We start from the raw sequence: 12,376 nt of genomic DNA, 5'->3' as shown, positions 1-12,376 counted from the left end.
ATCTATGTTTTTCACGTGAGGGTGTGAGCGACTCTACTTTTCGCAGGGTAAGCTTATGGACTGAGCTATACATTTTGTCTTCGTGAAAAATGCAGTGCGTTCAATTTCGATCTTTGAGTCCGACAGATAACAGTAGTTTCGCTTCACGCGACTTGTTCTTGAATACAGCTGTGTGTCCGCAGCCGTGTGACGCCCTCCGGCTTTTTCTGTTTTTACGAAGCTGGTGCGGACACTGCTTTGTGATATGATCACTTTAAACCGCTCAGCAGCAAACGCGTGCACACTATTGTTCGTGACATGTCATAAATCCAACCATTCGTCGTGCGCCTGTGATATGTGCCACTGTAACGATCTGGGTAATAACAGCAAAGCGAGAAAGAAAGGTTAAACGAGACAAGAAAAATGTATCCAAAGAATTTTTCTTTTTACTACGGTGTCTTGATGATCAGGCCATTCCATGACTCATTTTTTGAATCTGAAAATGCAGTAAATAAAACCGACGATCCAATCATGAGTCGGTTTGTGTACTGCGTTCCCTTTCGACGATCAACATCATCGAATCTGACACGCAGAAAGCAGACAGACCAATCAAGACGTAGCCTCACGATCACGTGATAGAAGGTTATAAAGGCGAGCATCCCACACCGGCAGCAGTCATTGAAGCTTCTCACTTGAGATCATCGTGTCCGTGTGAGTGTTTCTATCAGACGTTTTACATCCCTACCTCTTGTACTACTCGCCAGACTCCAACAAATCTATCATTATGGTAAGTACGATGTGTTTTTGATTCTGTTTCCACTTTTCATGTGTACAGTTCGCACGAAAGTATCAAGTCGAGCCGTGTTAGCCGATTTGAAACACGGCCGCACCGGTGCCCCCGGTGGGTCGAACCGCGAAAAGGATGAACCAGATTCAGGATGAACCCGATTCAGGACAATATATGTTGTTTGCTGTCGGCTTTTCGCATCATGACAGTGTGCTAGAATTTTGTAATGCAACCACGTGTCAGAAAATTAAGCTAACATGTTCTTTTGCATACTGTTTTCATCTTCCGAATCGGTCTTTGCAGCGGCATGAGTGTATTTTGAAGGCCATTTTTGAAAAGGGAAACCGTTGGAGGGTTTTAAACAGGTCAAAATATCACAAGGTTGTACCGTCAAGGTCCTCGTGGCTACATACTAAGAAGAAGAAGATTGTCGGGGGCTAGACAGGCTGGCGGCTGTGTATGGGGCACTCCCTGTCTTGTTGCAATGGGTTGTGTGAAAGATGAAATATAAAGGCCGCCAGATTGCGGTGCGAGCGCACATCACATGAGTCAGTTGGTGGCATGTTGCCAGCTAAAGGACTTGGCTCACAAGGATGAACTAGATTCAGGACACATGTTTTATCCTTGCTGTCGGCTTTCCGCATCATGATCGGTCGACAGCCAACTGGTCTAGCATGTTTTGTGTGCTTAGGCCTAATTTTGTGTGTGCAAATAGCTAGTCCCAAAATGAGACCAAAATGTTCTTTTGTACAGTGGAACCTCCCTATTAGGACCTCCCAAAATCTGACAATCAGGTCTTAATAGGGAGGCTGTAATCAACACCAAGAGAAGCTACGTCTATGCCTTGAAAACATCTCGGCTTGGCACTCCTGCCTATCACCAAGGGTTTAAGTGTTTCTCCTTTGGCACTGACACACAACAACGCTGTAATCCTGTCTTTCTTGATTTTGATTCCAGCAGCGTCTTGACCCCTCACAACCATAGAGCGTTTTCTGCACTCGTTTACTTGTTTTTTTGTGTATTTTTTTGACAAATGTAATAAAAAGTTATAGGGTCGGCCCCCCAAAATAGGGTAGGTCGGGTTACCGTAACCACACTTTTTTTTTTTTTTTTTTTAGGCCTTAGCGTCAACTACCGTCAACTTTTTGTCTTGAACTTCTTTTTTTCCCCTAAATACAGGTGGCCGAGTTCGAAACTTGCGAAGGTAGCGGAATCACCATTTGGGGCGATGAGCACGGGATTTTTGTGATTCACGAAGTAGAAGTGGATGACTAGGCTGATTTTGATCTCACGAATGTGAGCGACGCTGTGATTTTATACTGGAGCGGCTGTCCGGGCTGACAACTAGTGTGAGCGACAAGAAGACTGAGCGACGCTGGGATTTTTAGATTAGTAATTAGGCCCCCCAAAAATTTGGGTGAGGTTAAGGTAACATAGCCAAACAAAATAGGGTAGGAAGGTAGGCAATCACTTTTTTTTTTAAACTTTTTTTTCTAATGTATACAAATTATAAACCTACTTGACAGGGAAATAAGGCTGCGACTATGGATATTCAAGAGTGTAGCATTCGCAACCGAAGAAGATGCCGCCATTTTTGTCATGGCAAGCATCTGTTGGGCCATTTTAGTAGGAGTTATTTCCCTTGCATCATCTGTCGTCTGCATGACGACTCGAGCGCTTTCGCTCTCATTGCGTTTTCTGCACTTGTTTTCATTTTATTTTGTTTGACAAATGTAATAAAAAGTTATACCTTCGCAAGTTTCGAACTCAGCCACCTGCATTTAGGGAAAAAAGAAGTTCAAGACACACAAAAAGTTGACGGTAGTTCCGTAACAGAAGTTGACGGTAATTAGCACGACCGTTAATTTCAGCTTTGTCGTTTATTTTAACATTGAGAAGTAGCATTTGTTTTAAATTTTATGGTGAACTTGACAGTGCAGCGGCGGCGTGCAGCATGGTTAAATCAACGATGTTCTAATTTTGTGTGGAGTACTCATTTTTCTTAAAATATGCCAAGTTTGTAAGAATACTCAGTGCTAAACAGGGGTTCCCAGGTTTGCCCATGTTTGAAGAGTGGGTTGAAGGGCTTTAATCAAGGCCGGTCGGTATGTGGGAAGGGTTTGTCCAGTCAAGGTCCCCATGACTACCTTCTGTGTGATCGTCAGGGGATGGGCTGATGGCTGTGTATATGGTATTCCCTGTTGTCTTGTATTGTTGTTGCCATGGGTTGTGTGAAAGAATATGTAGGCTGCCAGATTGTGGTGTGAGTGCGAATCACACCAGTCAGATGGTGGAAAGTTGCCAGCTAAAGGACTTGGGCCAAAAAAAAAAAATTGTCTGTTTCTGGTCACCCGACCGACCCTAAATTTCGGCGCCGACCCTAAACTTTTTTTTTCTAAACTCAAAATTTTTATTTTTTTTTTTGGTGGTAAAGGACAGGGTGAGAAAATGAACAACAAAAACGTGTGAAAACGAAAGTCCGCTGACGATTTGTAAATGTGTTGAGTGTCTTGTCTCTATGTATAGTGAATCCAGTCTCTTTGCGCGATTTTTAAAGTTAGTTTTATTGGTCTACATTTGGGGTTCAAAAAAAAAAAAAAAAAAATCCCTACCTACCGACCCTATTTTTTGGGCTCACGAAGTGTAGCCTATGCGATCGTAACTTTGTCTGTCTGTGCGTTTGTGCGTGTGTGTGTGTGTATGTCTGTGGTAGAAACTTTAACATTTCCGAGTCTATGTGTGAGTGGTTATCCAAGACTATGGATAAAGCTCGCATAAGATTACGTCACGGTCAAAAGTGTTTGACGTCAATTAATGCATCATGACGGCACGCCTCCCTGTAGTCTTTCTCTCTCGCGTGGTGTGTGTGGTCTCGGTCATTGTTATTTTGAGCGGGCCGAGACTATTTGGCAGTCGTGTCCCTGTAAGTAGGCTACATGCAGACACAGACAGATCTAGATCTAGTGTCTCTTTCTTGCACAGTGTCACCTAAGCTTACTGTGTGTGTGGGTGTGTATGTGTGACGGAGTGATTGAGTTTGTGTTACTGTTTGTCTATTTCTTACGTGAGCCTTGAAGGCTTCGCCTCTTGTTTAGCCATGTTACCAGAAACAGACAATTTTTTTTTTTTTTGGTCTTGGCCTGCTTCAGGGGGGTACCTGATGTCCACTAGCCCTAAAGGGTGAAATATGAGACAGATTTGGAGTTGAGAAGTGTAGCTGTTAAAAGGGGCTTTCAAGAGTTGATGACACTGCCATGATCATGACATTGAACAAATCAAATGGGTCAGTTGCATTTATTACAAAAACATTTTTGGGGATTTGTTTGAAGTCGGAAAGAGTAGAATTGGGAGGAAACTGAAGGGTTGAAGGAAGAACTGATAAGAATTTTTTTTTAGGCCTTGTATGGACGTGACTGAGATTTTTATACTTGTGCGTGCACGGAGTGCTTTGTTTTAAATAATCGCAAGCATGCAACAGATCCCTTTTTTTTTGTGAGTCCTGGTATTCGTTTCTGCTTCCCACTCCGTGTAGCGGTCTTAAAATGGGTCTTGAACCTTGTCTACACTGAAAAGTGGCACTGCAGATACTCTATTGGTCATTTTATGTTCCATCATTCTCATGAAACTTATTTAAACCTGTTAATTTTTGTGCAAGATGACATAAGTGCAGCTGTGGGAAGAAATGTTAGAAAATGCTACACTTGAACACCATTTGCTACGCTGAAAATTCTATATTGCTACACTTGAGGCTTCACTAGGGTTGGCAGGTCTGCTTGCATTTCAATTTCAAGTTAAGCTCCACGGATTGGGCAAGATACAGCATGGAATAGGTCAATTTACCAATTTGTCATGATTTTAATCCTATTCGACATAGTGTGGTTCAGTCGAAAGATTCACAGCTAAAGTGATTTGTCATTTCAATGCCAAAGACTGAAGATGCACCTGTTCAGTCAACAAATTCACAGCTAAAGTGATTACCGTAGTCATTTCAAATTTAAATGCCAAAGACTGAAGATACACCAACACAGTTCAGTCAACCAATATTTAGCTTAAGTGATTTGTCATTTCAAATGTAAATGCCAAAGACATAATGCACCTGGTCTGTACCCTGACCCTTGTAACTTATCAAACAATCCAACCAGTGCTTCATTTTGTTTTAGAGCATGAGGGGTCAAATGACCCCTGACCACTGAAAATGAGGGGTCAATAAAACTGAAAGCGCGCCATATGGGAGATAATCGAGCAGCAAAAAAATATTTTAAAAAAATTATGGGGGGGGGGGGGGGGTGGGGTGTATAAGAGACTGAGAGAGTCGCTCCAAACAGCAGCAACAGTAAATTTGAGTAATCTCAGAAGTCGGAGAATCTGTCTCCAAAATCGGAAGACAAACAGAAAAGATGTGATGTCAAACCCATGTGGCATGATGTGCACTGCACACCCTCACCCATTTTCCCCTTCTCCCACGGGTTCAGTAAAAACAGAAAATATCTACCTTCGTCAGACTCACTGACAGCTACAGGAAGCTTGAAAGTGAGTTTGGTCTGTACAAGTCCACTGATTCCAGTTAGCTTTGCCTTCAGCTTCTTCACAGGAGGCATAGCGAAATTGTTCGTTTGATCAACGTGACGTCATGCTCAGTTTTTAAAACAAGCGGAAATGAAAGACGCTTTCTGATTGGTTCCTCTCTGCAAAGCCAATGAATCAAATTCACTGACACACTTGTGATTCAGTGACTCACTTGTTTTAATCTCAAGTCGGCGACCCCCGATCGCTAGCGTGGAGAAATCGGCGATGTAAATGGGAAAAAAAAAGTTTTTAAATGTGCGCCCGACGGGCGCATAGCTCGGCTCCACCGTGCGTCATTTTGAAAAATGAAGCGTGAATGGCGCGGGCGCCCCGACAAAATGAAGCACTGATCCAACCTGTGCTGCTACTGATATGTGAAAACACTATTTGGGCATTATGATTTATACGCTTTGGTTTGTTTCAGCGGGAATGTCTTTCCATCCACGTGGGCCAGGCTGGCGTCCAGATGGGCAATGCCTGCTGGGAGCTGTACTGCCTGGAGCACGGCATCCAGCCCGACGGTCAGATGCCGTCCGACAAGACCGTTGGAGGCGGCGACGACTCCTTCAACACATTCTTCAGCGAGACGGGGGCTGGCAAGCACGTTCCACGCGCTGTATTCGTTGATCTGGAGCCAACTGTAATTGGTGGGTTTTTTGTTTTATGATAATTTCTTTTAAGACAGACGGATAGACTTTGAGTGATAGTGTTATGTCGCTGTCTAGTTTTGAGAAACAATGCCGGGTTCTCTTGATGCGACCATTGTAATTTCAAGTTCTTTCCTCTAGTCATCAAAAATGGGTACAGAATTTGTTATTATAATTTTCAGTTGTCTGTTTTGCTTGACAGACTGCAAAATACTAATGGGTAATGAAGACTTTCTTTACAAGCGTTTATTGTAGCGCTTAGTCATTATTGTTTCAGCTTGTTGTCAGGTGTCAGTTTTGCTTGATGGACTTCAAAATACAAATGGGAAATATGATGAAGACTATTACTTAACCCAATGCCCCCTGACAAAAAAATGGCAGGCAGCCTTCTTAATCCTGAGCAAAGGGAAACTACTCCGCACAACATGCACACATACAAAACAAAACAATTCATATAAAATCATAGAGTACTCACATTTATATAGAAGATGGCAGAATAACTCGAGAATAGACTATAGTTTCATATGCAAGTATGTTCTGTCCACTTCCAATGTAATAAATGTTGTTTAAAAAAAACAATCCAGCAAGTGTTCTTCAAAAACGTCCAACGTGTCAGCCTTCAGTCCTCATTTACACCAATATATGTTGAAACTCCCAGAAAAATCCTCCCGAAAGTCCTGTTGTCGAATAACAACACCCAGATCGATGTCAGACTCATCCCCTTTCACCTCTTCAAGTAGAAAACCTTCGAAAGGCGTGTCAGAATCGTCATCTGAGTTCCCCATGATCGAACACCATACTTCCAAACCTTCGTTCAACGCCATTATGTCAGCCAAAAAAATCTCAAACTTTGAAAATTCACAGCTAACACACTATCGCATCGATTCGAACTCTGCAAACGCTAGAATGAAGCAGCCGGAAGGAAGTGCATTAATCACATCCGGTCGCAAGGCCTTATGGGTAAGGCTCAAAGCGAAAGTGAAAGTAGGTGACCTAGTGTTTAGCGGGCCATGCCGGGCGTTTCAGGGATTTCATAGGGCACTTCCAGCGGGCCATGCCGGGCGGTTCAGGGGGCATTGGGTTAACAAGCGTTTATTGTAGCGCTTGGTCATTATTGTTTCAGCTAGTTATCAGGTGTCCGTTTTGCTTGGTAGACTGCATAATGTTGATGGGAATTTTGATGAAGACTATTTCTATTCAAGAGTTTATTGTGTTTTGCTTGATCATTCACACAAAAGATTGTCTCCTGTTTTTTTTTGTTTTGTTTTGTGCTTGACTTCGTGAGAGAATAGGATTGATCAACATCTGAAAAATGTATGCGTTTCTGTGAATGTGATTTGTGATGTAATGTTTCCCTTCCTGGTACCTTGCAGATGAGGTGAGAACAGGCACCTACAGACAGCTTTTCCACCCCGAACAGCTGGTCACTGGTAAAGAGGACGCTGCCAACAACTACGCACGTGGTCACTACACCATTGGCAAGGAAATCGTGGATCTGGTTTTGGACCGCATCCGTAAGCTGGCCGATAATTGCACCGGCCTGCAGGGTTTCCTCATCTTCCACTCGTTCGGCGGCGGAACAGGCTCTGGATTCACCTCCCTGTTGATGGAGCGTCTGTCTGTGGACTACGGCAAGAAATCCAAGCTGGAGTTCGCCATCTACCCGGCGCCCCAGGTCAGTTTGCAGTCTGTTTTTACAAGGGCTTATTTTGATCACCATAGAATACTGAGCTTTAGGCTGGTAATATATTTATTGAAGCCTACTGTGAAAGAAAAAGGTTTAAATGACAGGTTTAGCAAGTCAAATTGATGTGAGAAGAGGTTTTGCGTGTGTACTGTTGTGATTTTGTAGTTTAGCTGACTTTTTCTACATTCAGGCTAAATTTGTGTCAGCTTCATGATAGGGTTGTGTTTAGCCTGTTGTTAATTTTGGAACAAGAATTATGTCAGCACAAATGTCTGTCGCTTGGGCAGTGTAGTTATTTGTTTTTGTTGGCCCTCTTCTATAGTCTTGAGTCGAGCGTTTGAAAATGCCTGAGCCTGAAGGCGTGTGTAACTTGCACCTCTTGGTATCAGTCTGCCTTAGAGATGAGGACGACACGTGGCCAGAATAGCGCGCTGCATTTTCCTACATAGAACTTAGGCGCGTCTGCCGCGACGGTCCCTGAGCTAAACCACAGACATTATCACATAGAAAGAGCTAAATATTGGCACTGCTCACAGCCCGGCATACGGCGCTGTAAACATTCCCCGTCCCTATACCTCTCGCCACCGCCCTACCCTTCGTCTCAAGCTAGGGTTTGCCCAATGCAAGCAATCCATCAGTTTTCTATTTCAGATCTCAACGGCAGTGGTGGAGCCATACAACTCCATCCTGACCACGCACACCACCCTGGAGCACTCCGACTGCGCCTTCATGGTGGACAACGAAGCCATCTACGACATCTGCCGCCGTAATCTGGACATCGAGCGTCCATCTTACACCAACCTCAACCGTCTGATTGGCCAGATCGTGTCCTCCATCACGGCCTCTCTCAGGTTTGACGGCGCCCTCAACGTGGATCTGACCGAGTTCCAGACCAACTTGGTGCCCTACCCCCGTATCCACTTCCCTCTGGCCACCTACGCTCCCGTCATCTCGGGTGAGTTATCAATCATATCTTAGTTTTTCAAAATTGAGTAACTTTTCAAATACTGTGATTTTTCAGTACCTTTTCAGTACCTTAGCTCTTCTTCTTCTAACCTTAGCAAATGCTACTGGCTTATTTTATCTTGGATGTGACTTATGTCAAAGCAGCATTCAGGCTGTAGTAAACATGATGGCAAAAATTGGCTGTTAATTTTCTCTAGTGTCATGAATAGCACAGTTTCACTTAAGCTGGATGACTTTCAGTTCATAATCATTTTCTCTCCCACTTCGTCGAAGGCCAGCCTGCCGGGCTGATAAATGCATGGGTGCAACTCTGCCGGCTACACGCCGGCAGCCGGTTTTTGGTTTCATCGGCTGCCGATGTTTTTGTTCCAGGAGAGTTTTTTTTGGCATTTTAAATACTAAAAAAGCTGGACCCCAACTTTTGCCGGTTTTTGGAATTTTCCAGGTTGCGCCCATGTAAATGTGTAACCGAGGGAGACAACTCCATCCAGGCAAGGTAACTGCCTGTGACAAAGGGGGACTGCTGTGTCACAAATGTACAACTCGCAAATCAGCAAGTGCAACCTCCAACTTCTGAAGAAATATCTGCAATGTGCTGCTGCTCCGACCTTGGTCCCAGACACTTATCATTAGCTATCAACACTGTCAAGCTTTCTGCCTGACACTTAACAGGCTCATTTAATCTAACGTCCCCAGATCATTGGTGACTTGAAAACAGCAATTACAGTGTAACCCCCGTTTTAAGACATCCAAATTTAAGACTTCCTCCCTTTTAAGACTTGTGTTTTGAGATTTTCTCTTACTAACCTCTGTCAATTTACCTCCATTTAAAACTCCCTCCTTTTTATGACAACTTCTCATTAAAAGGGGTGTTCCCACTGTACCATAAATGCAGACAGGTTCAGGGAACTCCCCATGCAGGAAAGCTTTGTGAAAGCATTTCTTCATGAGAAATGTCCTGATTCTGCCTGTCATTCCTGTCTTCAAGTCACTGATTGTCTTAAGTTTTTGTATTGTAGCTTTTTCAGATAACCCAGAGGTAAAAATCGCTTTTTCAGATAATCCAGAGGTAAAAAAAATCGGGTGGCTTTAAATCGGGCGAGTGTGGCTTCGGCACAGTGTCAATCCTCGTACTGGTGAGTCGATACCCGAACATGGGACACATTTTTGAAACAGCATGAAAATTTGACCGACAAACTATTCACGGTTTGTTCATTTTTTTAAAAAATTGATGTTAACCAAGCCTGAAGTAATTCGCGGACTAGATGTAGAAGTTATTACAATATAAGCATATTTGAAGGTGGCATATTTTGGTGGGGTCACCTTTTGCAACCCGCATATCAGCAAGTTCAGGTTTTAAATTCCATTTTTCAGCTGAGAGAGCGTACCACGAACAGATTACTGTGGCTGAGATCACCAACGCGTGTTTCGAGCCAGCCAACCAGCTGGTGAAGTGCGACCCCCGTCACGGCAAGTACATGGCGTGCTGCATGCTGTACCGTGGCGACGTCGTGCCCAAGGACGTCAACGCTGCCATCGCCACCATCAAGACAAAGCGCACCATCCAGTTCGTCGACTGGTGTCCTACTGGATTCAAGGTACTGGCTAGTTCACATCTGATCACATCTAGCATTTTTATTTTTGATAATTTGTATAACGTACAAAGAAAGGGTATGCGACTGTTGCAGTTTTGATTAATAACGGGAACTGCTCAAAAGGGTTGTGCCTGATATTCTTGGCCGACTCAGTGTCATACAGTGGAATTTGACCTCCAGTTGGCTTTCAATTAACAAGATCTTTTCCTGGTTCTACCCCTATCCTTCAATGCAGTCTCATTCACCAATACAAACTGGGCACCCCAGGGACACCAGGTTAAACGATTCAATTGTGTTTTATTTACTCGAAGTTGGAGTAATCACGTGCCCATTTTCACCAACTCATTGTCCCTTTCTCTCTTCACGCCGTCGGTCATGTCCTCTGTACTGTAACGTATGTGTCAGAAACACTACCCAGTTAAAAAATAAAAATGCACGGCAAGGGAAGGAAAAAAAAAGGTTTTTTTTTTAAACCTGCAAACTGATCTCGGGGAAATAGAATATTTTATAGACTTTGAGTTTGGCACTGTTTGTTTACCTAATCGGGAGCACTTAGGTAAACAAAAGTGCCAAACTCAAAGTCTATAACCAGCTGATTGCAGACCTGGTTACTGTACGAAATTTGCGTACAATCTTACGAAATTGAAGACCGCTGTACGATTATACGCCAGACATTAAAATCATACGCAAAAAAAAATCAATCGTACGCGTTTGTGTTTGTTCTTTTCGTATGCGTGCCTAAATCACGAAAGGGAGACAGCCGTACATCAGCATCGGTTTGGTACGTCATCCGCCTATCGAGTTGCGCATGCGCATTGCGGTGTTTCTTTTAAACTGTCCAAGATGGCTACACGCGAAAAGCGAGCTCACGAAACCGATTCAGAAGATGAAGGGGACAGTAAAGAGCTTCGGAAGTACAATCAGGTTTTCAAGCCGAGTTACTGCAAGGACTTTCCTTTCGTCACTTCGTCGATGAAGGAAAAACACCACGCCTTCTGCAAACTTTGCAGAACGGACGTTTCGATCAGCCACGGTGGAAGTTATGACATCGACAGACATGCGAAAGGCAAACGCCACAAAGAAAATGCAGCCGCGGCAGGTTCCTCGTCAGTTACCGGGTTTTTCAAATCAAAGTCCGAATTGTACACCTTAAAATTCTGATTGTACACATTTTTAGCCTCATTTGTACACCAGGAAATTTTAGTGGTAATCAGGTCTGTGATTGGAATTAGATCGATATTGCCGTGGGACAACTTCTTTAAAAAATCTTATTAAACTTTTTTTTAATCATTAACTCCGTCAATTATTTGGTATACACAGGTCTGAGTATTGTTTTATTTCTCTCCGACAGGTTGGCATCAACTACCAGCCTCCCACTGTTGTTCCTGGCGGTGACCTGGCCAAGGTGCAGCGCGCTTTGTGCATGTTGAGTAACACCACAGCCATCGCTGAGGCCTGGGCCCGTCTTGACCACAAGTTCGACCTCATGTACGCCAAGCGCGCCTTCGTCCACTGGTACGTCGGTGAGGGTATGGAGGAGGGTGAGTTCTCCGAGGCGCGTGAGGATCTTGCGGCCCTGGAGAAGGACTACGAAGAGGTCGGAGTTGACTCCGTGGAGGGTGAGGGAGAGGAGGAAGGAGAGGAGTACTAAGATGTGGAAACCTCCAGCCATCAGACTTGAACCAGCTGTGACCAATGAACACTGTAATTGCAGTCTTCCTCTACACAACCAAACTTCAAAAACACGCATATCTGTCAAACGCAACCCATTTCACGCAATACACTTTGTGTAGGCATAGTTGGTTGCATTGTTGGTTCATGTTCTGTGCTGTTTTATACCAAGCACGGTTGTATGATGAATCTCTCCCTGACTGTACGCTCATTTATGGCAATCGTGCAAGATTTGAGGATACAATAAAAAGCTGAACAAAATCAATGTTTCATGTGTGCCTCTATGGTCGCGTGTCCAAGTGAATCTTTGTGTGAATGCCTGTGGGGGTGTGTGCGACTGGAATGCTTGTGTGAAAAAAGCAGGAGAAAGTTTTGATTAAAACTCGTCGCTGAACCCTTGTTCGCCTGCCATTTGAGCATGAAAATAAATGCAGTGCAATTTTTATTGTTGAAATTATTGAACTGGATTACGCATAAT

The 12,376-nt window shown here is 43.7% G+C and overlaps 1 protein-coding gene across 1 annotated transcript; it reads left to right on the top strand.

Annotated features, from left to right (window-relative positions):
* Positions 1-607: 607 nt before the first annotated feature.
* Positions 608-12,163, top strand: LOC138967589 (tubulin alpha-1A chain-like). Its single transcript, XM_070340187.1, has 6 exons — positions 608-766; positions 5,757-5,979; positions 7,353-7,654; positions 8,318-8,621; positions 10,007-10,230; positions 11,579-12,163. The coding sequence occupies exons 1-6, from the start codon at positions 764-766 to the stop codon at positions 11,876-11,878; spliced, it is 1,356 nt and encodes a 451-aa protein (XP_070196288.1). The 5' UTR covers positions 608-763; the 3' UTR covers positions 11,879-12,163.
* Positions 12,164-12,376: the final 213 nt, after the last annotated feature.

The sequence above is a fragment of the Littorina saxatilis genome, linkage group LG5 (assembly GCF_037325665.1).
Source record: "Littorina saxatilis isolate snail1 linkage group LG5, US_GU_Lsax_2.0, whole genome shotgun sequence".
In the NCBI taxonomy this organism is placed as follows: domain Eukaryota; kingdom Metazoa; phylum Mollusca; class Gastropoda; order Littorinimorpha; family Littorinidae; genus Littorina; species Littorina saxatilis.
Note: the sequence above shows the minus strand (reverse complement) of the source record. Positions and strands in the feature narration are given on the sequence as shown.

Excerpts from the sequence above, each read along its gene's own strand:
- LOC138967589 (XM_070340187.1), top strand. Across the intron at positions 7,655-8,317 it reads CCATCTACCCGGCGCCCCAG|ATCTCAACGGCAGTGGTGGA; the intron begins GTCAGTTTGCAG and ends TTTCTATTTCAG. Across the intron at positions 10,231-11,578 it reads GGTGTCCTACTGGATTCAAG|GTTGGCATCAACTACCAGCC; the intron begins GTACTGGCTAGT and ends TCTCTCCGACAG.